General features: G+C 41.6%; 1 protein-coding gene across 1 annotated transcript in view; it reads right to left on the minus strand.

Moving 5' to 3' along the window:
• Nucleotides 1–3,414: 3,414 nt before the first annotated feature.
• LOC121176015 (ankyrin repeat and BTB/POZ domain-containing protein BTBD11-A) overlaps nucleotides 3,415–27,618 on the minus strand; it is a 124,259-nt gene continuing 100,055 nt past the window's right edge. The window contains exons 3-17 of the mRNA XM_041029933.1: nucleotides 24,756–24,963; nucleotides 20,454–20,606; nucleotides 19,089–19,254; nucleotides 15,968–16,057; nucleotides 13,968–14,069; nucleotides 13,009–13,102; nucleotides 11,713–11,848; nucleotides 9,939–10,171; nucleotides 8,314–8,492; nucleotides 7,932–8,037; nucleotides 6,637–6,739; nucleotides 6,422–6,503; nucleotides 6,009–6,077; nucleotides 5,791–5,904; nucleotides 3,415–5,213 (exon numbers count right to left, since the gene is read on the minus strand). Coding sequence (XP_040885867.1) covers nucleotides 4,983–5,213; nucleotides 5,791–5,904; nucleotides 6,009–6,077; nucleotides 6,422–6,503; nucleotides 6,637–6,739; nucleotides 7,932–8,037; nucleotides 8,314–8,492; nucleotides 9,939–10,171; nucleotides 11,713–11,848; nucleotides 13,009–13,102; nucleotides 13,968–14,069; nucleotides 15,968–16,057; nucleotides 19,089–19,254; nucleotides 20,454–20,606; nucleotides 24,756–24,963 — 2,066 coding nt within the window. The 3' untranslated portion in view covers nucleotides 3,415–4,982. The remainder of the gene's footprint in view (nucleotides 5,214–5,790; nucleotides 5,905–6,008; nucleotides 6,078–6,421; nucleotides 6,504–6,636; nucleotides 6,740–7,931; nucleotides 8,038–8,313; nucleotides 8,493–9,938; nucleotides 10,172–11,712; nucleotides 11,849–13,008; nucleotides 13,103–13,967; nucleotides 14,070–15,967; nucleotides 16,058–19,088; nucleotides 19,255–20,453; nucleotides 20,607–24,755; nucleotides 24,964–27,618) is intronic.

A 27,618-nucleotide genomic window follows, 5' to 3' on the forward strand; every position in this document is an offset into this window, starting at 1 on the left:
AGAAAGAGGTTCCTTTTCTTCTTCGTTTGGGTCATTTCAGCCTAACAGTTAAGTTATATTGGTTTGTACTGCCCTCTAGAGGCCATGTGAGGAAATGACCCCAAACTCAAAACAAAGGCAAGCGTCTTCAGCAAATTTTTCCTCTAAACATAATTATATAAATCTTCGCTTTTAGTCAAGGGTTTATTTCTCAAATGTCAATTGTTTGGCCTAACGTTTCAGATGTTTATTCCTCATGGCAATAATCTTTTCAGGAAAATGAATTCTTCCAATTTGTGGAACACTTTTTGCACAAAAATGCTATAATCCTGAACTGCCATGTAATATGCGCTTTATCACCGGGCACCCTGGTGCAATGGATTTCTGGAAAAATGGCCTACACTTCGAACAAAGTTACCATGGTAATCACTCATGAGGGAAGGCCAGATCAATAAACTTCAGCAATACAACGTGCGATTTCTTTATAGCCAGTTACAATCTGCATTTACAGTTGGGCTACTATTAAAGTTAAGCAAAACTGTCCAGAAAACCACAAGACAATCCCAAATGCCCTCCTAAATTCCTAATGGAATTTAACCTGCATGAGTACAGTGGTTTAATTCGTCCTTTCAGTATCTTTGGTGCAGTGTTTTCCTGTAGGGACAGAAAAAAAGGAATCCCCAGAAATGGAATCTCAGCCAAACTGTCCTCCAGACTTTTTATGACCTTGTATTTCTTCATCTGTCCCACAGCAGACAGTCCACTGGCTTTGTGAGGGCACTGTCATGACTTTTAGTATCTTGAGTCATTTGCTCGGGCGAAGTGGTGGGACTGATAAAACACCCTGGTGCTGGGCTGTGGCCAGATATGACACATTTATATTCAGGGGAAGCTGCAGAGTGCTTGCTTTCATCTATAATTTCTGTTCTATACTTTCCATATTTTCCAAATTGTCCTCTTTTTCATGAGCAGCCCTAAATTTTTTATGCATGTTCAGTCCAACTTCTTAGCAAGTTTTACAATGATGTTTAAATGTTTTTCATACCTGTAGATCAATGCAAAAGAAAGCACTTATTATTTGACAAGAAAATTCTGACCAACTGACAGACTAAAATGTGCATCTCCATCCCTCAAACCACGTCTCTAGTGTGGCTAAAAACATGTCAGAAATAAATAAACGAAATGACCTTCATATGATTTAAACTGTGGTCGTTTATTAGCTGTCCACAAAAGCATGTCATGGAACAACAGAAACTGTAGCACGAGTGTAACATTCCTTTTTGTTGTTATACTCCACCACATCCCTGCTTCTCACACCATGTATAATTTATATTTCATATATATATATTTTGTACAATATACATGTTCTCATCAAAGGAAAAAAAATAGCAAAAGTTCGTCCCCCCGTGTATTTGAAATCTAGTGAACATCCCATGCATGTTTCCACTGCTTCTAGGAGAAATGTTGTTTATTACCAGGAGCAAATACGCAGGCAAATAAATGCTCAGACAACTTAAGGGGAGAGTCTTGTTCGACAAAGCTGGTGTACAGAGCACATTCTCAACAACATTAAACAAGAAGAGCCATGCGAACCGACATTTACTCTACGGCTTTGACCCAGTTTCAAATCAAAAGCGTCAGTACAAGGGGCAAGCTAAAGTTAGTCTTCTGCTAATGACATAACATTAATACTAATAAAAAAAGAGATAAGCTTTAAGTCTTTTTTGCTTATTCTCATCTTTTAATGCCGAAGCCATATTCAGCTGCTGTTGGGCCACAGTAAGACTTAAACCTTAGCTTACGGTTAAAATACTAACGCTTTTGATTGTGTGTGAGGCTACAGTAACACTGGCACAAAAAGTGCTTGACATCATTATGAACCTTTTTTTTTTACGTCTGAGGAGACAAAATTGTTTGCATCTTTAAGTTACACTTCACATTTAAATAGTAAGTCTCAGTTCAAATGTGGGCATGTATAAGGATTCAATATAAAGCCAAATATGTCGTAAAAGTAAATGATCTCAACCAGAGTTAGTCTAAATAACTTATCAGCTTCATTAAAGCTTTCAGGGTAAAATCAACAGACTGGCAGTCTATAAGTTAGAAATATTCTTTTTAAATGAGTGAAATACATTTAAAAGAAAATACACCATGGGATGTCACAAAAATATTAACAAAAATCAGGCTTTTTTTTTCAGTCACTCATTTGTCTATGTAATGTGTCTTTCAATTCACATTTATACATAGCTCCATATACTGTGGCATATTATTCATTTTACTAGTCAAAGTAATACAATCTAATGGAAATATTGCTTAATTTCAAAACTTTAAAGCATCTTTTTTATATAATCTTTTTCACTTTTGTAAAACAAAATAGCTGTGGAATGTAAAATAAAATATATAGTGCTATGTATGTAGGTAAGAAAATAAAGTCGTAGGATAATATCTATATTTCACTTTCTGTAACTATTTACAGAACTTAAAACCAACTCATATATGCCTATAGTTTCTCTTAAAATGTTTTTTTTTGGCCCAAAACAAATGTTTTATGTAATTTTGAGTGTGCTACAACATTTGAAGTCATAAAATTTGTCTCTTATCTGAAGGTAAAGTCAGATTGATGTAGAAACAACCACCACTAAGTATGAGGACACTTTAGAGACATTTGCATTGTAAGCCGTTAGAAACAGAGGGAAGCATCTCTTTTTGGTTTGTTGCTGGACTGGAGACATTGCACATTTTGTGAATATCCAACTTTTGTTGCATTGTTACATTCATAAAATATATTGTATGGTTTATGATTTTTTTTTCCTAAATTGAGATGTGCTGTGTCGGAGTGAGAGGGTCTTGGGGTTTCTTCAAATATTGTTGAACTGCACTAAGATTTTGTCCCATTTGAGCGAGTTTAAACAACAGGGCTGGTTCTCCAGAGCTGATGTCTGGTTTTGCATTTGGTCCTTTTAGAACTGAGAAGTGTTAACTAATGCACAGCAGGTGGGCAGTTGTGTAGGAAAATGCCATCATAAGGAACCAAAAGCTGAATTTCCAAATACTGTCAGCACCGAGTTCATTAGAGACACAGCACTTTGGTCATGGACCTTCGTCAGACATCTTTATGCTAAAGCCACAGGCTGTAAAAACCAATGAAGGAAGGGGAACCAAATCTCAAAACACCTGAGCCAATTACCACATCAATCACTGATATAAACATGTCAAGATAAATAGAACATCAACAAAACTTTGTTATATAACATGGACTGGTTATTGTCAGATCTGCCTTTCTTAAATTAAATTAGATTATTGCCCAATTCATCTTTTATTAAAAAAAAAGGGTTTCAAACAGTTCCCTTTTCTCAGTTACTGATGTGATAACTGGCTCAGGTGCTTCCATTGTATGCTTCCATTGTACTTGGTCATATTTTGTTTTTGTTTTTATTTTTATCATTTGACTTTTTTCTGAGTTTCTGAAGTGTCCAGTCAAGTGTTTTTATGTGCAAATTGAAAAATGAACATAAAAACAGAAACACAGTGAGTCACATAACCCTGTTTACTTTGTGCTTCTATTAAATTCAGTGCTGATGTTACTGAGAAATTCAGATGAGATAAAACAAAAAGTGACTCTGAAATGCATCTCGTGATCTACCCTGATAATCTGGAATGTATCAGAACCAGTAAAATAATGTAAGGGAGCATCCTTTGATTGGACTTCAGCTGGAACAATCAACACCCTGCTCAGTCCTACCGACCTACACAGAAAGCACACCTAAAGCGAAACGGAGGAGTCATACAAACAGATTAAACATGCAACTTTGCATAAACAGGGACATACAGCAGGAACAAACTGTTCAGGGAGCACATTCAATCAGACTGGTGTCATCAGCCAAGCGAGTGTAGGAGAATATTGTACATCAGTTTACAAAAAAAGAAGAAGGACCAGCACAATGACTTTCAGGACATATTTACACTTTGCTTTAAATATCTTTAAGAGAAATTCCCTGCCAATCGAAATCCATTTCCAGATCCTGCTCAGTCCAGTCTGTTTTGCAGTGGATACAAAGTTAGTAAGCAGCATTTTCCCTTACTTCCACCCTTTGCAAAAGTGGTCCGTGAAGTAAGCTCTGCATAAAAAGCAATATCGGGGCAGCTCAGTTGAGGAGGTGTCATGCAAAAACAAACCCCCGCCCCCCACCCAAAAAAAACCCAACAGTGTTCGTGGAGTTATTATCACAAGTTAATTTCCCAGTTGGACATCCGTGTTTCAAGCATACGTCAGCATAGATTTCACTGAGTGGGCCGTCTTTAGTCAAATCAGCGCTGCAGTGTCGGCCGCGGTGGAAGTTCCTGTGATCAGTTTGGCCTCTGCACACAGTAGATTTAACACAGTGAAACGTATCCAACACAGAAGTGACAGAATAAAATGTTAATAAGTTCAAATAAGTCCACCTAAAAGTCTGTCTGCTGGCATTGCTACTAATCACTTTTATTGGTTGTATAGTAGGATTATATTCATGTTTTGGCATGTGTGAAACTTTATACTGCAATGGCATCCACTTCCATAGAGTGATGTTATTTGTAAACCAAAGTCTCATATCAGAGATGATGAGAAAGCTGCTTTAGTTAAAATTCTACTCTACCTTTTTAAGCAAAAAAAGGTGTACAGTGTGTATTTCATGCATGTATTCTATATGAAATACAATAGAAAGTTTTATAATCATGGTTAGGTCTAAGTGATACTGCTGGGTTAAGTCAATTTTTTTTTAACAGTTTATCTCACTGTATGGGGTGTGAAGTGATCAGCGGGAGCCATTAGGATAACGAGTTCGCCAACGTTGACCGTCAGTTGGCTGCAACAGGCAGAATTAAAGGGAATCCCTGACGTAAAAACTCCTCTTCAGCGGTGGGGCCAGGACAGGTGGAAGGGGCTGTATAGCGGGACACTGGATGTTAATTGTGGTGTTACATGGATGCTGTGGCTGGATCGGAAGGCTCCGAAGAGGACGGCATCACACCACAGAGCCCTTGGAGGTGGAGAGGTGAATAGAGTGGATGCGCATAGCCAGAGTCTTCTCCAGGTCGTGGAGGATGTCCGAGCAGATGCCGGGGCTGGAGACGGGGCTCTCGGCAGGAGGAGGTTCGTACAGAAGCTGCTTGAAGCTGTCGAGTTCAATCAGCAGCACCATGTTCTTCAGGAAATAGCCCTCGATGAAAGCTGTAAGCTCGGTGGCACCAAGGAACTGCATTAATAAAAAATGAGATAAAGAGCAAAGAGAGTTAGCAACTGTTCTGAAGCCTGAATTGAAGAAACTACATGGAAAACATGTTAACAATCAGTGTTAACTCATTCAGCAGCTAGTCAGAAATATTAGCATCCATTTGGAGGCATGTCTCTGTCCACTTAGCTCTGTTTTGGTCTCCACCGACTCATGAAGGACATATCTGGGTCATTAGCTGTTAGTTGTTCCACTATGTTCAGCAGCTTGTTGCTGACTTTGCTGTCTGGTGCTGAGCAGGAGCGCAGCATTAAAAAAGGTCCTTCTCTCCCTGGTGCCCAAACTCTGAATACTGAATTACCCTTAAAGTGAAATATTTTATTACAAAAGGTGAAATAGTCACAGTAAACTGAGGTAATATAGCTCAAGGTGAACCAAAACCAAATCAACAAATATAAGAATGCTGATTAATCCCTCTGTGAAACAAACAAACAATTCTATTTACAGAATTTAGAAAACTGCTTTCAAGAACGAGGCCACTAGGCCCAACAATCTTACATCTAACACCCCGTCACTACAAGAAACAGAGGTGGTTTCTCACCTTGGCGTGTTTGTAGAGGTCCACGCAGGTCTCGGTGGTGATGTTCTTGGAGCAGATGATCTCACAGTGTCTCTGAAGGGCCTCTAGTTGGAAGAATTTGGCTGCAGACAGGAGCTGCAGGGAACAGTACAGCCACACAGAATGAGGCACAGGACTTGGGATTAGAAAAGCTAATACTAGCGCTGTCGCTCGGCAGGCTTCGGTTCAGTCTGTCTTACCTCCATAACTTCAGTGTTGCGTATGTGCAAGGACTCAGTGCCTCCACAGTACAGATACTGCATGACCAACTGAAACAGAGAACAGGATTCAGTCTATAGGATCATTTACAGTTTTTTATTTTAAATGAAAAATAACCTCAAGATTAATTGCTCATAAAAAATAAAAAGAAATTAGTGGAGCCCGACAGTTAATCCACTCAGGCTGATATATTTGGCTATGGTAGCCAATCAGAGACATTTCGGTATCTACATATCTGTCAGCTGATGATTAAAGGATTATTTTGGTAATGTTCTATATTTTTACTATCATCAAATCCCATAAAAATAACTTCTGACTTCAGATCCTGTGAGTGACTCTGAATTTGAAAATGCTAACAAAACACCACAGTAGATTTGGGTTTTAAACTTCTTACGTGGAATATATTGTACTTGACATGGCTAATCTCAATACAGGTGTTTTCAGCTGCTGGTCGGTTTTGGAGCAGCGACTTGAACCTGGATGAAACAGAAGAAACCATGGATACATCACAGCTGTTTTACATACTATAATTTTGTTCAATTAAAGTGAGAAAAAAAACAAAGAAAAATAGCAATAAACTCTTTCATCAAGGCAACATTTTCCTTTTACCTGGGTGAAGCTGTAAACAGCAAAACTTTATGTGCATAAAACGGTTTCCCCTCCACCAGGAAAGTAACATCAGACATCTCCTTGTTGTTCAGGAAGTGAGGGTCTGAGAAGAAAGACGATGACAATAAAATCCAGCTTAACAATGCATCATTATTCAAGTCCCCTAAAATGAAGCTGTAGAACAGCAAACAGCAGAAGATTAAGCTAATGAGGGCAATTAATCACTTAGCTATCAGTGCTGCATTATCAAAATACAGCAATTCCCATGCCATCAGTATTCCACAGGGCAGGCAATTTGAATTTGATATGGTCATTTAAGGTGTTTCTTAAAGTGCATCCTGATTAATTAATTCACCGTCAAAGGTTTTTTCAAGCATGAATTCTCTTCACACACAAAACAACAAACCATTAGTCATTTTATTTTAATCCTGTTAATAACAGAACACCAGGTGGTGCTGCAGCACAGTCACTGAATGTTCCGTTGCCTCTTCGTGCCCTAATTAGAAAAAACTAAGGAAAAAAATGGAAATGTGGAGATGTCTGCGTCCTTCCCAACTTCAAAGGCGCTTTTAATACCAGATTAGACAGATAAATCACATCGGTGGTGACATGTGAATGCAGATATCTGCTTATAAAACATATCATGATCATAAGTGTTCAAAGTCAAATCTGTGTTATGAACTCAAAACCACCCTGTGTTGAATTGGTAACCCTGCCCTTTACCACGAACTGGACTTTGACAGATTTCATACAGTCCCATAGAAGCTTGAATTGATGAAATATTTCATTCCTCATCATAGTGAATTCAGAAAATACACACAGACTCAAACTGCACTGTAATATTTTTCTGTAATGTTAGTCGATAAACTGGAGTAATATTGCTGTAATCCTGTCATTCTGATCCATTTGTATTTGCCTGTTTGTCATTTTAAAGCACAGAGTCATGTATTACAACAGTGATTCAGCTTACAGACACTGTGTAAAAGCTTTAATCTGTAAATCTGAAAAGAAAGACTGGAGTGCCACCTACAGCGACTTCAAGAGCTGAAAGTCTGAGTAAAACAGGAACACGTTTTCTAGTATTAAACACAGTTTGATTGACAATTGATCTCTGACCTCAGCAAAGTTGGAGACAAATCCACTTCCCACCCCCCCCCCCCCCCCCTAAAAAAACAAGAATCCCCCAGCTTTCCACTTTGACTCTAACCCCGCTGTCACTCCCTCGTCACTCAGCTTTGTTTAATGCAGAAAGCACACGGAAAAGAGCAGCCACTATTTTTAAGTCGCTCTCTTACCTAAGCGCGAGGTCTGTTTCTTCTTGATCTCCGTCAGCTTAGGGATGGGGAAGGGCCCGTAGCACTGGGTGAAAATAACTGACAGCTGCTGGCTTATCACCTCGTTCTGCAAACAGACACCAGCACAAGTGAGGACACAAACTTTACACAGACTGTAGTTTTGTGGCCTCTGTTTTCCACGAGTTATCTGGGACAAAATTTTATGCAAATGTATGATAATATGGTTTTGAGTGCAACTAAATATATGCAAATATGAGTGTTAATGTCACCCTAGCACATGAGCACAGGACAGTTTGTATTCCCAGCAAACCAGCCTTACTTTGTCTGATATTTCTCTACCAAGCATTTTGTTTACATGCACATAAAAGAAAGCCCCGGTGACCTTGCTGGTTCTGAGGATCTGGAACATGAGCGGCAGGCCGTGCGTGATCAGCTCCTCCGTGTACTCCTCCTCCTGGATGCAGCTGAAGTCTTTGAGCAGTCCCTGGATCAGGGGCCGGCGGTGTTGGATGAAGCAGGTACGCAGGGACTCGAGCCAGGTGTGCAGCGTCCAGGGAACGCCTGGGAACACCACCACACGGACGGTAAATACACACACACAGCAAAGAGAGTCTGATGTCTGAGCAGTTTCAAGGGCGAGAGAACCGACCATGTTTCCATCACTTTATGGTGTTAGTGCGAGCTGAAGGACAACTGCACGGTGAGCGTTAGATTAGTCGGAGGCTCCGGAGGGAATAAAAAGGCAGCACTTGAACATAATTAAAAGATGTCCTGTTAAAAAATGACTGTAATGTTCAGCAACAATATGATGAGCACTGATTGATGTGTGAGTGGAATAAACATAAATCATGACATGACAGTGGGAGCTCTGTGCATCAACAGCACCGCTGAAATTATTAGTTGATTGACTGAGTGGAAAATTCAACGATTAATCACCGAAGTCATTTAGCAACCAAATGTTTACTTGTTTGAGCCTCTTAAAATTTGAGGATTTGCTGCTTTTTATGTTTTATATCATCGTAAAATTTGTGTTTGTGTTTCAGACTGTTGGTTGGACAAATTAAAGACGCCGCCTTGGGCCCTGGGACATTTTCATGGGCATTTTCTGACATTTTAAAATTCACTACATGAGATTTACAGTGTGATTCTTGACCTTGGAAACAGCAGTTGACAAAACAATCTCACCAACTGTTTAGGAGCTTTAAGTTGTATCACACACACTTTCTTCTGGTGAGATTATGTCTGCTGGCACTTCTAAAGCTTACTAATTAACATGTTATATCTTATTTTAATCCCTTATAAAACCACAGCATGCCGCTTTTACACTTTGTTTTTTTGTCCTGATAAAACAAACAAGATATAACGTGTTAATTATTGAGCTTTAGAGGTGCAAGTAGCCGACAGAGCCGGGCTAGTTGTTTCACTCTGTTACCAGTCTTTGCGTAAAGTTAAGCTAACTGTCTGCTGAATGTAGATTCATATTTATTGTACAGATATCAGTGGTTTTCCCAAAAACAAGTGGAAAGTTGAACATCAACAATTCCAAGACAACTGGGCAGCTCCCTCTGGCGAAGAACATCATGTGATACAACCAACAGCTCCACAACAACTACCAACCGCACCTCGTGGTGCGACTGTTTTGTCAACTAAAATCAATTAATCCTAATCAACAGCCACACGAGGTCTTGTGCCCAATGAACTGGACAATGTCGGGTGACAGCTGATGATTACCACGTCTGCAAGATGAGCACTGCTTGAGGAAACGGCTGCATCATCATGTTCACACCTTTGGGTGAAGCTATTATCACCTCGGATATAAAAAATCCTGCTTCTGAGACTGTTTCATGGTTGGATGAGTAACGGTGATTGCTGAGGGTGTGTACAGGAAAGCACAGGACTGGACAGGACGGGACAGGACAGGCACAGCATGAGCACATCTCCAGGACAGCTGGAGGCACCAGAGAGCGAGGCATGTGCGCCAGTGAAGCATGTATTAGTAAATCTGACCTAAGCTGCGGATGTCTATGGTGATGTCCACATGGCCGTGCTCTGCGCTATGGTACATGGCCTCTCTCAGGGCTCTCAGTTTGGCCTTTCCTGTTCGCAGGGTCCCTCCACTGTTGGCCTGCAGAGCCAACCTCTTCTCCCCGGGATCCGAACCCTCGGCCAGGATCTCCTCCAGGGAGAGGACATCCCCCTTTTCCTTCTCCGACTGCGACAGGAGCCTCCGAAAGACGTTCCTGGAGGGGGAAGAGGGAGGAGATAAAGACACCGATAGAGATTAAAGGAAAGCAGAGCGATAAGAAAGAATGGCAGATTGTTTTGAGGTCGAGGGAAGAGGTAAATATGGAAGGAAGCTGCGGGGAGAAACTGCAAAACACACAGAATGGCCTGGGGTCACTAGCAGGAAGGAAAGCTGTGAAGTGGCTGATCACACATCGGAAAATGGTTCTAAATTAGACCTACACATACTGTGTTAACTCCACATTAAGCCCATTCAGCTCTCCAGCTATGATGACACTCAAAATATTCTAATGCACTTATTGAGGCATAATTACGTGCTCTGGACCTGTGTCACTGGTCCGTAGAGTCATAATATAGAAAGCAAAACGATTACCCCCTCAGCAAGTGGTGCTGTAGTAAATATGACATTTGTTTTACTCTGCAGCTTCACTGGTGCTGCATCACAACATCGCACCGATTCTGCAACAGAATGATGCAGCAAAAACAGATGCCTTCCTCTGAGGAGAATGAACCTCAACGCGTAACGTACACAGTGTGATCACAACCTGAGGACGCTTCACTGCATCATCTGCTTCAGTAAGGAGGTCCTCGTTTAGAAGCCCGCATCTTTCCACTCTGAGCACAACCACAACGGCTAACATGATACAACATGTAAGAAAAACAAGTCAGAGACTATTTGAAGATTTATTTTCTTCCTCGTTTGGTGGAGACTTGTTCATTTCTCCTGCTTCCAGTGTTTATGTTTAGTTAGGCTAAAACTATCCAGGACTAGTCCCTCTACTGAAAACCCAGGGATAAAACAGATATCTCATATGACTCTGGGTAATAACGAGCACATTCTTAATGTGTCTTCCTTTAATTATTTATGGTTTAAAAAGGTTTAAAAAGTGCATGAAAAGTTTAAGTTGTAAAATACTGGTTTATATTAACTAAAACAGACAAACAAAACAAAAACCCACAGCTGTCTTGATTTTTTAAATTCTACGCTGACATAATATTTCAAAAGAGGAACCGGAGAGAAAGAGCAGTGTACAAGTCTGTTTTCGACTGAGCCTGTGTTTTCTATACAAACTTCACCTCATGTCATGTGAGATCTCCTGCACCCAACCACCTCACATTCAGTCCCATGCAGTCTGAACCTGCTCACGATGCGCCGCAGCACGATCATCATACTATAACTGATTGTCTTCATAATGCTGCATTGTGTTGTTGGCTTGTGCCTCCCCTCCACTTCCTGACAGCTCTCACTGCCCTGAATGTTAATGGGCTTTATCTTACTCAGCTGCAGGGAAATGATGTCAAACTGAAGCCATAAGTGCCGCTGAATAGACTGCAGCGCTAATCGTTGCCTGCTGTCCGACAGGGAAACCGAGATATCTGCCTCTCATATACTGCAGGATTCTGTGAGAAGCAGATGGACCAGGACAGAGTGTGTAAATGGATCAATACCGTGGTAATGGATATATCTCCGGTGGCTGGCGCATGTGTGTGTGTTCCTGTGTGTGTCTGTGTGTGTGTGTGTGATTGCCTGTAATACCTGTGGCCATGTGCTGCTGCCAGGCTGTATGAGTTCATGTCTCCCAGCGGTGCAGAGGAGATGCCGTTTCGACACATGGTCCCGATCATGGGGTCTGCCCCTCTTTCCAAAAGCAAACTCACCAGCTCAAAGTTACCTACAGAGCAAAACGTGAATAAAGGGGAAGCACACTCAAATAAAAAGCGGATGCACTTAAGTACTATTCTGAGGTACTTTGATGCCACTGGGGGAAATGTTTTACTTTTCCATTTACTGCATTTCCATTTGACAGCTTTAATGACTTAAATAAAATAATTTTACGCATGTAAAGGTGAAGGTGAAGGGAGGCTCTTTAAAGTGTTAAACAACAAAATATTAATCAGCAAATTACTCTTCTCACATTCACTGGATTCCACTTTACATTAAATCGAGCGGGCGCAGCAGTGAAATCTGTTCAAAGACTTTAACACTAACACTTCAGTGAACACAAATAAGACTCTGCAATCAAGACACTGCTCCACACACTGCTTATTCCAGCTTTTATGTCCCCGTAAAGTTAATGTGACAGTAAAGTAAAAAACAGGCATGAGTCAGAAAATGAGTCTGAACCTGCATAAAATTATTCTGTGCTTGGAAAGTTTCTCACTCATTGCTATTCATTAACAAAATGAGCTCTGGGACTGTGGTCTTTATTTCATCTACATTATTTATTATTTAATGAGTAGGATGTTAATAGTGTTCATTATCCGCGGCTGTGTGTTTTAATCTTGTTACTATGGCAATGTGGCCGCCTACGCCTTCCTAGAGACACTCCTGTGTGTCACCTGTTGTGTTTGAACTATCTTTATTATTTATATTTAAAAATATTTCACATCTACTGGACAGATGTGAGAGTGGAATCGAGTTTCTCCCTTAACTCCCGACAAAAAAAAAAAGAAAATCAGCTTTTCAAAATGACAAGCTATCGCTTAGATAGCTCAGTTCGGTTCTGCTGTGACAGTTTAAAGCCCATTTTGACTGAGTCAAACTACCCGCTGCAGGTTTTTTTTCATACATGGCTGCACAACCATACAGCAGCAGCAGTCATGAGAAGCAGCATTTAAAATTCACTGCGGTCTTGAATCCCAGATAGTAATTGAAAGTGATAAATTAATTAGATGATTAAAGCAGAGTAAGAATGCCTTCTGGTGAGCTTAGAATCAAACATGTCATGACTAATCCCTTATACGCTGTTTCAAGAATAAGAATACTTGGGTCAAATATGCACGTCAGGAATTCTTCTGAGTGAAGATGAATCCACGTCGTCGCTGTGGTTACCTGCAGCAGCGGCCAGCTGAAGCGGCGTCTCTGTGTAGTTCTCCGCCCCATCCTGCAGGGCGCCCTCCACATTCGCTCTATTATCCAGCAACAACTGTGGCAGGGACGGGAAGAGGTAGAGACAGAGGGAGGGAGGGAGGAGGAAAACAAACCAGGAGGAGGAGAGCAGGGAGGAAGAAAACAGGCGAAGGGGAGATGGTGTGTTACAGTCAGGCTTGGCAAGACGAAAAGTCAACTGCCGGAGACCCAAACCACCTCATTTAGAAACTGTCCGAGCTCTGGACACTAAACACAGTCCTAGCTACACTTCCTCATTAGCTTCTGTGTGGAGTGGAGGAGGGGGCTTATTGTTGTTGTTGAGTTGAGAAAGGAAGAATCAATTCTTTTTTTTTTTTTTTTTATCCCCAAAAAACTCTGATTGCGGTTGTGCAGATTAATAATTGAAAAAATCCTGAAGGCGACGGTGTTCATCAGGCTTTCAGCCAGTGTCAGCTCATACAGTAATTAGTGCAACAAAATGTATTATATATTAAAACTGAACAGAAGTGAACAAAACACTGCACTTTGGCATCCCCGAGGCTGCGTGTAAGGCTGGCTGAGGTCTGTTCTGTTCAGTTTGCCTCTGGAACTTTCTCTCTGCTGCTGTAGGACCAATCCTTAGATTCAGTTATGGTGAAAACCAGGGGACTGGGTGACTCATCTGCACATCGTAAGAGCATACATTATTAAAAACAAACTTAATATGGAGAGTTTGCCTTGACCAAGTCCTCTCCACAAAGAAATGATTACTGCACAAATAGGATCAAGAAGGAGAATTTAAAAAGAAGGACACATGGCATCATCATTATTATTATGATGCACCATAATAATAATCATCATCATCATTATCATCCTCACTTTGGTGCAAAGGTCAGGGCAATGGCCACAGGTTAATGGTTACAGGTCATAAACGTCACTACCTGCACGACAGGGACGTGTCCGTGTAACACGGCGAAAGTGAGTGGCGTCCCCTGGCGCGTTTCAGGATAAACTGAGGGGTGCTTGTTTACTGTGCTTGGCACCTGGGAAGTCATAGGTGAAGTTCAGGGAGAGAGATATACAGCCATTAACATTCACAGCTCAGGGCGGGAGATGGGGGAGGAGGGAGGAGGAGCGAGAAGCGGTATGCAGGAAGAGAATTGTAAGCAAAGGAGGGCGGGATGGCAGAGGGAGATTTTCCTCCTGAGTTTCACAGAAAATCTTCAGGTCTACGGCTCATCTCAATCCTCTTCTCTAAACGTGAGACAGTTACTGCACATGTGCCTGAGCAGGGCTGTCTGGCCACACTCTGTGCTATCTGCCTAGCTGCATCTCTAAACAGTGTTTCATTTCAAAGGGGAATGAAACCAGAGAGAAAATACAACATTGGCAAAGACTACAAACACTGTGAAGACGGGTGGTGCTGACTCACGAACAAAGCAGAGTAAAAATTAAACAGCCATACAGTCCAATGTTGTTCTGTGATTCCTAAAGTGGCTTCGTCACGGAGTAAATTATAGAAATGGTTTCTAAATGTCGCCTGGAGGACGCCTCTCTCAAACACACGTTTAATATAATGTCACATTTCATTCGAACTCTGACGCTGAACAGCAGTGGGACTGTTAGTGCTTCTGTGTTCACAGTGATAAATTATTAATTACTTTATAATATCAGGCAGCTTCAGCACAAACAGACGGCATCACTGCCTGCAATATCTTAACATATAAATACTAAAGAGCAGCACTTTAACTAAACGTTTTAAATAGTGATGGTGAATCACTGATGTGCAACATCATCTGCTTTGACTTTACTTAAAGGCTCAGTTCTCTTTACTTTTCCAGCTGTTTGTTTTAAATTATCTTTAGAGACCAAATAATTTCCCAAGACAAAAAAAAATCACAAATCTAAATTAAAATCATCCCACTAATCATCTTGTGACTAAAACCAGGAGATTGTTTTGGGAAAGAGTCATTGCTTCGAGGAAGAACAAACATAATTTCATTCGCCCTCACTGTATTGCTGTGATAGCAGATAAATTATCTCAAAACACTGAGACATAAAATCAAAACTACCTGTATGGCCATTAGAAATACGTGAAGAAATAGTTTTATTTATAATTTGCATGAACTGTCCCTTTAGCATTTTATCAATAAATAATCTCTGTGTGATTTCTACATGTAGCACTTTGCTTTTGAGTCAACACACCTGCACTAAATACGAGCACTGAACCAATGGAGCAACCACAAGAGTCGACAATGAGGTCACTGTGGGGGAGGAGAGTCCGTGAAGCATTTCTATTCTTGCATATTCTTATCGCCAACTGAGACTGAAGCAGCTACACACACACACACACACACGCAGACACACACACACACAACAGGACACACTGCAGAGTTTATGAAAACATAGCTTCACTTCTACTGTTCTTACTTCAACATAATAAATAAGCGCGATGAAGTTCATGCTTCACGCACAGTCTGCGGTAGCAAGTTACACTAAGTGCACGCACTCGTACAACAGTAATGCATTATTGATGTGGTATAATGCAAACTGCTGCTGGATGTCTACAGTGTAAAATGTAATGAAGTAACTGTCTGCACTGAGGGACTATCAGTGGATTATTATTCTACATCAGCGCAGAGACAAACCATCATTGTTACTGTGCAAATGATCCTCGTTTATTGCTTATCAGTGCACTTCATGTAATGAGCTGCCAGGAGAACAGCGAGCATGCCGAGAGCAGGTGAGACAATGGAGACAGACAGAGAGGAGGGGTGGGGTGGGGTGGGGTGGGGGGAGTGGGGGTGGGAGCAACACAAAGCTGGTTCATCGTTTTCACTGGTACACAGAAACAAATGTAAATGAACATACTGTGACAAATACAAAAATGTGGAACCAATGTGACTTTGGTGCGTCTGACAGACTGACAGTCGACACTGACCTCGCTGTTGATGTCGGCTCCGGCGTCGAGCAGCATCTGGACCATGGCCTCGTCGCCGCGGACACAGGCGTACATGAGAGGGGTCATTCCCTGCAGGAGGTAGGAACAAAGGGGGTTACGCTGTTTGAACTGGATGAAACATGTATTAAACCGCCAGTTGTTCTTTTACTTACAAAGCAGCAAAGTCAAAACCCATAAACTGTCCTATAACTTTCATAGACCTCGTCATACTCACAACTTTTCTGGAGGAGGATAGATAATAATGTTTGACCTTGGGTTATTTGGTCAAGGTGAGAAATAGAGATGAGTGTTTAGCAGATCTAAGGTTTGAATCCAGTGCCTGGAGCTTTTCTGTGTCGACTTTACTCCAGTTTCCCGCCATGGTCCAAACACATTCAGGTTTGGTGGATTGGAAACCCTCAACTGCCCTCACCATTTAAGTGGTGTGAATGTGAGGGCATGTGTGGCAGCTCTGTGACAGACTGGTGGTCCTGTAACCCGCCCTAATAATTTCTGGGATCTGGCTCCAGCTCCTGCGACCTTGCATCAGATAAGAGCGTATCAGCGTAGCCAGGTACTGAAAACCAAATGACGGTATAAAAAGACAGAATGGTTGTATTTCAGACTAAACTACTGTACACTCAAATCAAGAGCTTAAAACTTAAATGCTCACATGCCCATGAGTACAAGGAATCTGTGATCCTTCCCCCTGTCCACACCGGCCATTGAAATAAGCGCACTCGCCTGCTGAAGGTGAGCACATTGAGACATTATCATAGCAAAGAAACATCCGTGAAGGTGAAATCATCGGTCACTTCTCTTAACCAGATCATGAAAAATATGAACGTGGATTTCAGTGCTAACAGCAAAGCCCTTAAGAGGCCATTAGCAGTGCTATAAGGAGCTCACCAACAGCTGTGCACATTAGTTCTACAGGAAACCAATGCAAAGCAATTCAGTCTCCAAGTCCCTCTTTACGTAATGTTCTTTAAATCACCATTCTGTCATAAGGAACCTCTGAAGTGCCATATGTGCATGCTGTAAGGTCACTGCTGGTTGCTAATCTGCTCCATGCCTGAACACTGCGCGAAACAATACACAGCGCTCACACATAACATCCAGCTCAGAGCCCATTTCCTCCTCATCAATCAGGGACAGTTCCAGCAGTTGCATGCAGGTTCTAATTTTCCAGACGTAATCAGAACTGCCTCAAAATAACTGCGTCTTTACAGTGTGAGCGACAGCAGAGGTGGGCTGTGAAACTCCCAACATAACATCTTATATCTCCGCATGCCACCATATGCACAGAGCACTCTCTTGAGCCTGACATGCCCACACACATTATGCTCCGAGCTGCACGGTGAAGCTTCGCTGAAGTGTTATTGCAAAGAGAAAAATTAAAAACGAACTTCACTGTAAACCGAGCGGCAAGTTCTTCCCATTTATCAGAAGCAAAGCGCATTTTAAAGTGTTCTGGACGAGCTTCCATAAAACCGATTTCAATCATACGTCTGATCTGGGCCATTATGTTCAACAAAGGCCTTTTACGACGGGCTCATAACACACCACAGCACTTTATGCTGAAGACTGATATCCCTTTGTGGTGATTCATTCTGAAATATTTCCTGGACACCGATCTACTTAATCAGCAGACAGCTAAAGCGCGATAGACGACGGACCCTGATGATCGTCATGATGAGTTCAAATACCTCTCAGCCGTGATGACAGACAGCAGATTTGACTTTATTGCTCCTGTAACGCTGTCTGGTCCCTTGCACCTTTTAGCTGGTTTTACTAGGAAATAAAAGCCTGTATGTCACTGTGGCCTGTGATTTATGAGAGGAGTGAGGAGGAAAAGTGTCTGTCAATACAATTTGTTTGATAAGGACTGATAAGGACCCATAGACACTTCAGGGAACCAGGGATAACATGAAATCTGTGTGTTTTTTTTAAGATACAAGCTTCCCTTAGAAACAAATCATTCAAAACTGTTTTTGTTTAAGCATATCTGAGTGGAGACCTGCTCAGAGTTTCTTAACTGAGCCTAACCAGACACAGCTTTCTGACCATGGAAAGATCAGGCTGCACTATTATCTTCCTCTTAGCAGCGCAAGGAAAAACCAGTATTTCCACTGACTGGGGAGTTTAGAAATTCCCAAATGACATTAACACTTGGATGCAGTGAGGCTGAGATATCGACCCGATGGTCAAAGCGAGCTCAGTCCACGTAAAGTGTTGCAGTATCAGGTACAAATGGAACAACAGATCATTCCTGTCTTCCTCATTTTTTGGATCAACTGTTGAAATTAGTCTACACTAAATCACCCACAATGACAAAGTAAAAACAAACAGCTTTTTTTTTTGCAAATTTATTAAAAATCCAGTTCAGAAATCTCTCATTTCCAGAAGTGTTCAGACCCTTTGCTGTGGCAGGTGCATCCTGTTTGCTTGAATTGTGACCACCTGAGGCAAATTGAACTGACTGCAAACTTACTGGGCACCTGTGTGCAGAAGGTCCCACAATTCACACTGCGTGTCAGAACAAAAACCAAGCCATGAAGTCCAAGGAACTCTCTGCAGACCTTCGCAATAAACTTGAGACGAGGCATAGATCAGGTCAAGGGTATAAAACCATTTCTAAAACTCTTGAGTGTTCCCAGGAGCTCAGTGGCCTCAATAATTGTGAAATGGAAGAAGTTTGGAACCACTGGGAATCGTCTTAGAGCTGCTGTCCAGCTGAGTAACCAGGCAGGAAGGGCCTCACTTTGTCATTACGGGTTATTGAGTGTAGACTGACAGTTTTGACATCAGCAATTAAATCTGTAAATTAATCGATAATGAAATTCGTTGCTGCCCGACATCACAGATCCTGACAAAAATTTAAAGTGTGGTTTGCAAATAATGTGAATTTAGAAAAGTTGTATCATGGCATAAGAATTTATCACATTGCATTACTCACAGGCAGCAGTCTGTGCCCAGCGTGTGTGTGAACTGGGATGGGTTGCCAGGTAATACTTGTTAGAAATGCGCAATTCATTGTGTACCACTCTCCACTATGCCTGTGTAGGTGTGTGATGCTAATGCCGTGTGTATGTGTAGGAGTGTGTGTTAAGCGCCAGACCTGTTCGCTCATGCTGTTAATGCCATCAGGCCCCAGCAGGTTCACGGCCTGCTTGACCAGGTCCGTCCGTCCGCAGTTGAGCATCCTGAAGCCCAGATCCTGCAGGAACTTGGCCTCTGTGGAGGCTGCGTCCAGCTTTCTGGTGGCACAGAAACAATCCTCCGCTCTGCAGATGGAATAAACAGATCCATTACTGTGATTAAGTGGGAGTTTATCTCAGAAATGGATTTTGAGATCGGTGGATATACATCTCCACTGCACACTGAAGGAAACAGAAAATGAGGCTACCCTGCTTTTCACTACTTTAACTCTTGCTATCAGAAAACAAGCTGCAGCATCATAAGTTCATTTCAAGTATTGAGCTGTTTGCATACAAAGTCAATTCACTAGTGTTTGCATTTATCAACATGTCATTTTTCTTTGCTCGACTCTGGTTCTCCACTGTCTTCACTTCCTAAAGTAGCTTGTCTCCACCTTTTGCTGTGACTCATTATTACTCATCCCTGTCTCCCGGAAAGCCTCTTAATCCAAGCTGCAAACAGCTGTCACAGCTGAAGTTTCCAACAGGTCACAGAGGAACCTTTTCATGATGTTCGTCCGGTGTTTTGTGTTTTTTTTTTTTTTTATATATTTTGTTGCAGTATAAAATACAGCACATTTACAGGACAAGACAGGCAGCTATGGTTAAACACGGGGGACAGTGCAATAAGTAAATATGTAGTAATGCTAAAAGCACTTTTTGCCACTCCAAATACACCTACTACCACTATGGCTACTACTACTGCCACCAACAATAACAACAGCAAAGCCAGGGAGGCTCCAGAGTGAGATTGAGGCATCATCAGAGAGCTCCAGAGGGGTCAGGTCTGGGTTAGCGGTACCGTTATTACCTCCACCAAGGAAGTTATGTTTTCACCTGTTTCTGTTTGTTCGTTGGTTTGTTCATTTGTCAGCAAGATTACACAAAAAAAGCACGGAACCGATTTGCCCCGAACTTGGTGGAGGGCTGGTACACAGGCCAGATAAGAACCCATTAAAGTTTGGGGCAGATCTGGATCATAAGGTAAAACTGAAATTTTTGACCTTAATATTGCACCAGACAAAAGGCCGAGGGATCACAAACCAACCTACAGTCCATCTCTAAACGCTGATAACATGGATAAAAATGATCTACTTTCACTAACTGATTGATCTACTTTTTGCCTCAAATATTTTCATAAACCGATCCTACTTGAAAGTCCTCCCTGATCCCTCATCTCACGCTCATCTCATCTGGAGGTTTAACTAAAGCACTGAGGTTATTTTCTACCTCCAGAGCTGCTGGCTTCTTGCCCTAAAACTAAGTTATGAGAACAATATTCTCACTTTATTTGTCGTGGTTCACAGTCCACACCAGGGAGCAGCAGCCTGGCGGCCTGCCTCACGTCATCGCTGTCCACAGAGAAGCTTCGCCGGTGCTCAGTGTGGGCGACCGCCACCCGGATCCACTCCATCAGCGGGGGCAGTACCAGGAACGGCCTGCAGAGGAAAACAGATTTGTGTTTAATGTTTTAATTAAGCTGGATTAGGTGACACATTAAGGTTTTCCCCTGGTAAAACAGGTTTCATGATGCTCAGTGTGCTCCATTCACCTTTCCAACAAAATCACTTAATAGACTCTGGTCCAACATTGATAGCCACAAACTTTCTAATTAAAGATGCCCTCACAGATAAATGAAAAGGAAGCTACACCAAGTCAGTATTCATAATTTATAACTGAGACAGTCCCGAAGAAAAAGAGATCTAGATGCTGAAACCTCCCTAAATGCTGTAATTATCTTCTTTAATCAAAATCAGTAATGGGTCTTGCCTGGCTGACATGTTCATACTTCATCATTTATTTCTATTACCACTGTACGTGTGTGTGTCTCTGAGTGTAGTTCCGTACCTATCCAACAGAGGACCTTACCGTCATTATACACTCAACTACACTCACCAACAGAAGACCACTGAGCCAACAGGGGACATTTTGACGGTCCTCTGTTGGTCAGTCACTTGTAAACCAAGCCGCAGTCAACTTCTGGGAATTTAAAACATTTAGGCTGTGTTAACAGTGACAAGCTTTAATGTTTTTATCAGAGAGTGAACCTGTGACTCAGTTCAGTTTTGAGGAAATATGGAGGCTTACAGTTATATTAAATATCCGTAGACTGTGGAAACTGAAACTGCACCACCAGTTACTGCTGCACATCTACAGCAGCTACAGCGGGTACCCAGCGACTGCACAGCGTGTGTCCTGAAACCATATCGTGATTTGGTGCCTCAGTCCCGCTCTGTTGTGCAGTGCAGTGGCTTATTCCATCCTCAGAGGACAGGATTACAAAGTCTCACACCGCCCAGCAATCAGCGCCAAGCTCCACTGCGGCAGACGGAGTTATAACAGCCAAAACTCTGGGAAAAATGTTTGTCAGGTACGATAAGTGCAAGGTGACTGTTTTATCTGGGAACAGCAATGCTGAGACATCTGTCAAAGTGATGCGCTGCGGAAGTTGCTGCTGGATATCCGTTCAGTCACATTGACTTCAACGCCACGATGTGGACATTCACACTGAGCTCAGAGGAGAAAGAAAAAAAAAAACCTAGAGAGAAAAACCCAGACTGAAAAACTGGTAATAATGGTCTTATTCAGCATCCAGCTGTCTCTTAACAAGTATAATACCACTTGTGAAATCACTTCTTTATGTCCAAGAGGACTTGATTGTTTAAAAAAAAAAGAACTTTCTTCAGAGCCTCCGAGCTGAAGCTAATGGATCCTCTATTTAACATTTTCTGCATGAAAATGGGTCTGAACAAAGATATTTTTCAAATACTCCCTGACAAGATGTTTTACAGTAATTTAAACTATATCTTCTGATAAAGATATAGTCATAAACATGGGAATCTCTCCCATCATTACCCCTCCGCCCCCGTCTACATGACGTGAGCGCAGAATCAGCCGCCTACTTCTCTCCTTGATTTACCTACATGTTTAAAAGTGAAAATAATCATCGAGCAGACATTTATTTCCACATCAGGTAGATGAACCGCCTCATCAAATGCTGTATTCTTCTTTTATTTGGCCACAATTCCCTGTAAAAGAAATCCTGGCTCCCCAAACAGACATTGTCCTCCCGAACTGGATTAAGTTCATGGATCTAAATGATTTAAATGAGTCCATCCGCTGGCACCGTGCCTTCAGTAAATCCTGCTCATTCATAATAATTATCCTCTCAGTCTCATAGAAATGGTCCTTTTCTCTACTCTACATTAGTGAACTAATGACAAACAGAACCTTGGGATATGGCTGATATGGGCTTTTTGCCGTGCCTGTGCCTTAAAGCAGGTCATTGGTCGACAGGACACACTTGAAAAATCCTTTTGATTTTTTTTTTCCTGCCATTTGCAGTTAGACATTGTGAGAATACCGTTTAAAATTAACTCAGTGATTCAGTATACTTTCAGCAACAAATGCATTTATTCTACAAGAAACATTCATTATGGTAAAGTCAGGAGTAATTCTGACTCAGCCGATCCAGGTTTAGATGATAATAAAACAGACTGTTTTCCTCGAAGGCTTTTAAAACCATGAAGTAGTCTCAGATGCACATTAGAAATCCTTAAAACATTAAATTAAATGGACTAATTTCATGTTATAGTCAGATAATTATATTACAGATCCATCAGTAAAGGTCCCTTTAGAGCTTTTCTCCCTCATGACCCTCTAGCAAAGATAATTTCTCTAAAAATGATTTCAAACAGAAGCATGGACTCAGCAGAGAGAGACCATTTGGGACTGTAATGTTTACTGTGTGTGCAGCTGCCTCGTCCTTCTGTAAATTTGCTGTAAGCACATGTTTAATCAAGGCAGCAGCTTTTAGATATTGATATGCTGTGTTTGACCAGTCGACATTTTGTGTGCGTCAGTTTCTCATTCCACGAGCAAATCTATCCTTGTCTTTACACCTACAGTCTGCCAGGAATTTGAACTCTGGCAAGAGTTTAAAAAAAAAAAAAAATTCTTCACTGCTGTTTAACTGTTGGCTGACTAATATGACAATTCAGACCTCCTCCCTTTTCTCAGAGCTTGTGCTCTAATGTCTGCTTCCCAAAAGACATATTTACTGTTCGAGGTTTGAAACAGAGGGAGGCCCGGTCCAGAACGAAAACACTGAGGGTAATGTTATCTATCGTTACAGACAGCAGGCCTGCAGCAACAACCAACACCCAGCGCTGCCATTGTAAAAATTCCCCCTTTGGAGTAAAAGTCTGGGCTGAAATACTGAATATATCATGAACCGTAATCTACTGCTCCTCTGCTAATATTCTAACTTCATCTGGAGTCGTCATATTTCTTCGAGACTTCAAAAATTTGAGTGATAAACCAATGTTCCTCTTCTAAGGGTAATTTAACGTCAGGTAGATATTTAAAGCTCAGGTGTAAAAGTCATTTCAGCCATTTACTTCCATTCGATAATTTTTCACCTAATAGAGGCTTATCAGAAGCTTCACAAAACAACCCTGAGAGATTATTTCATCTCATTTACTCTCAGTCTGTCTCCCTCTTATCCCACTGTGTTATTCAGGTCCTTTCTGCTCGTCTTCAACCTTTCAGCAGAATGCTAAATAGAGAATTTTCTCTCCAGGGACCCGAGAGTCTGCTGACATGACACTCCGCCTGACATTCCTCTGGCTCCCCAGGGTCGTCAGGAAGGAGTTTTATCTTTTCAGAGTGGAGGAAAGATGTTGGAATATCTGTCCATCCGCCCATCCAAGTGAAGTCCCCCTGGTTCCCATCAATCTGTTCAATGCCTAGGGAAGTGTCAGCGCTGACCAGCCCACGCAGCATCTTACCGGATCGCTTGTGGGGCGAAAAACTAATGCAAGAAAGTAGGAGCGTCTGTACAAGCCTTTAAAAAAGTCACAATTATTCTAGCTGCACTGTGCCACTAACTGACAGCTGCAGTATGACAGGATTTATGTGTCTACGTATCAAGACGGCGAGCATTTGGAAATCGTGCCCGCTCAATGAAGTGCTTTTACAGTGTGTAACGAGTGCCAGAAGTGTGGGTGATGCAAATTTTCGGAGATTGGATTTTAACTTACACAAACATTTCTCAGAGACAGAAATCAGTTTGATGAGTGGAGGCAGACGCACATCACAGTGTCCGAGCTATCTAATTGACTAAAGTGAACGGCGAAGAAGAAGGAACTCATGTGAAAAAGATTCTTTTTTTTTGTTCCTTGCTCAGGGACACACTACAAAGTCTGAATTTAAAGAGTGAATACATTATCTGTCGCCGCCAAGGCCTGTTCCATTTCAAAGCTTTCAAAAAAATGCAGCTTTCTTTTGTCAGTTTTTATCATTTACAACCACATATATCATTTATATGATATCATGTTAGTAGGTTATATTCCCCAGGGATTTCCTCAGATTATTACCAGTCCCCGCTAATTAAATGTAAAGCCAGAAATAAAAGACACAGTTTGTAGTGTGGATAGAGTCATCACAGGCCATTCAACATAAAAACTGAATTGTGCCAGACGTTTATCAAGAACCTTGTACACTTTTGTGAGTTTTTTTGGGCAAATTATTGGACTGAACCATCAGTGCACAGGTGCCATCGCTTCCAGGGACACTGCTGGACTCACCTCTCCGTCTGTAAAGTGACTTTGGAGGGCTCGACGTTTGGGTTCTCCCATTCCATCTGTGGGCAGTGCATGAAGTAACACAGGGTGTAGAGGGCCTCGGGCTCCCAGTGCACTGTGGTGTTGGCCTTCTGGTGGACTGGAGTCCCATTGCTGGGGTTTTTGATGTGCAGCGGCTGCAGGTGGTGCATGGCCCGGGACACCAAATCACCTGGAAGATATTTTTATATATGAGAACAACACCATGTGACACGGATGCAGAGTGACACAAACAGAAATTCATTAGATGGGAAATAATAACACTGTGCTCTACACTGAGGACAGAGCTTGTCTTTATAACAAAGTCCTACGCATTACTCTCAGAGAGCAAATCCATTTCCTACGCCAGTCCTTTGACACAGGAGTACTCGCAGCACTTCTGTGATGATGTAGAGACGCACTTCCTCATTCACACACCCTCTGATTCACCGTACATTTAGTCATACGCATATGCCCACTCAGTCCTTGCTGAGTGGGAAATTGCTGCCTTTAAATTAAATCTTACGTACATCAAGCCCCTCTCAGCAAATCACATAAGAAGCGCGAGCTCTTGTTCTATCCTCATTTTTATCATCAGCTCCTATTTTTCTCCCTTGTTTGTCTCCCTGTTTCCTTATGTGACCACCTAAAAAGTCACAGGGGAACCACATTATCTGTGTCAGTGAGCATGTGTGTGTGTGTGTGCTCTGAATGTCTTAATGAATGTAGGGAGCATTTTCAACCTGGTGAGCTTCCTGCCATTAGAAACACAACTGAATCATCCTTTAATCAGTTTGTAGAGACAAACAACTTTTTAGATGGACTTGGTTTAATATAACAGCCAAACAAGGCTGTTATATTAAACCAAGTGTTGTATATATAACTTTATAACTGAGCAGTCTTCTCTAAAAACTACAGAAGCCACAGAGATTAAATAAACGTTTTTTTTTCTAAGCAAAATTTTCTTCTTCCTCCTTGATAAATAGTAGTCCATTGATTTTAGCATGAACCTGCTGTATTTTAAATTGCGTCTGTGCACAGCAGGAACACGGAAAAATGAAAGTCAGGAGAAATTTTACAATTCTGATATTTGACTGAAATTCAATACTTCTGTACTACAGAGGGAAATATTCAGCGCTGACATTTAGAAAGTCATAATTCTCTGATTCAGGATTTTGGCAACTTCGCTGCAGTTTATCGATGAGATCATTAGTAATGCATTTAAGAAAAACGATATTGCTCCGAGAGGGAAAATACTGCAGTGTGAGCTGGCAGGGTCGATTTCTCAGAAAAATAAATACCCCTATTGATCTAATTATCTACTCGCTTTATTGGAATACTGGAGGTTTCAGGCCTGTGGAGGAACATGGACACGTGGAAAACAGACTACACCACCGCCTGAATCCTCGCACACACAGTGGATTTGTGAGTTATATGCGAATAAAACAAAATATGTGAAAAGTATGAAACTCTGAGCTGCAGTGAAACAGTAAACATGTCGCAGCACAACACACACACACACACACTCTCACTCTCTCTCTCTCTCTCTCTCTCTCTCTTTCTCTCTCCCTGATCTCGTTTGATTGTTTGTTCCAAAAATACCCAGTGTGAGGAAAGTTGGCCTGTCTTGAAACCTCATTCCTTAGACAGAATGACACGGTGAGTCTGAGCCCAGGGTTCTCCATCTGTCAGACTAAAGACCCCTGACAGAGTTCACAGGCACTCAGACGTAAACAGAGCACGCTGCTCACAGTTTGCACTTGGGCTCTGGGGAGCTTCACACACAGTTATTGAGAAAATTAACATCATTTATACATCAATAAATAATTGGAAACGAGGAAAATCGTGCTCTGTTTACATGATTGTGCCGAACAGACTGAAGACGTGAGGCAGGATAAGTCTCCTTCTGTCCTCATATGAAAATCAGACAAACATGACTACGTATGGTCACTTAGTGAAAGGAGGGGTCAGATGCAGAAATGATGACTGGACCTTCCCTCAGACATGAACTACAGTCTGTGTTACAGTTATAATTCATCACATCACTAACATTAGGGAACTAAAGCTGGTGCCTTAATTATATTCAACATACTGATTGTGTTTACATTCTTTCTTTCATTTTGGAGGTGCTACGACCTGGTTTACATCCAAGTAACTTCAATTTCCCTTTGTCTTATTACTGAAAAGGAAACTAAAGCCATTCAATCACTGTGTTTACCTTCTTTAATTTCCTGTGATCACAGTGAGCAGAAGGTTTGCAGTGGAAACGGCTTTGCTAAATGAGTGTTGCTGAAAAGGGAAAAGATTACTGAGTAACCAGTGTTTTCACTGCTGACAATCTCCACCAGCATCGGAGGCTATAACTCCAGTTTAACCCCAGTTTGTTTAAGGTTAGGGTAACGCAGAGCAGTTCAAATTAATCAGCAATATTGATAATTTATCAATCATGTAAGTCAATTGGCAACGATTTCCTCGCTCCAACTTCTCATGTGTGAGAATTTATTGATTTTCTCTGGTTAATACAATCTTTAGGGTCTGAACTCCTGACCAGACAAAACAAGCACATGAAGACACAACCTTGGGCTCCAGGAACACGCCGTGAGCGATTTTCACTAATATCTGACTTTCTAAAAAAATTAATACATAAATCATTAAATACAACTATTATAGCATACAGCTCCACAGGAACCGCTGGACTAAATATGATTTGAGACTTTGTTCACTGAGTGTGTTCCACACCCTGCAGCCCGCAGACTCTGTTTGTTATGCATGTTCAGTGCTCGGTAGCATTTAGCTTGAAACCTCAAGCAGGCGGAATAAAGTGAGCATCGAAAACCTTTCTACTCCA

Source organism: Toxotes jaculatrix, chromosome 22 (assembly GCF_017976425.1).
Source record: "Toxotes jaculatrix isolate fToxJac2 chromosome 22, fToxJac2.pri, whole genome shotgun sequence".
NCBI classification, from domain to species: domain Eukaryota; kingdom Metazoa; phylum Chordata; class Actinopteri; family Toxotidae; genus Toxotes; species Toxotes jaculatrix.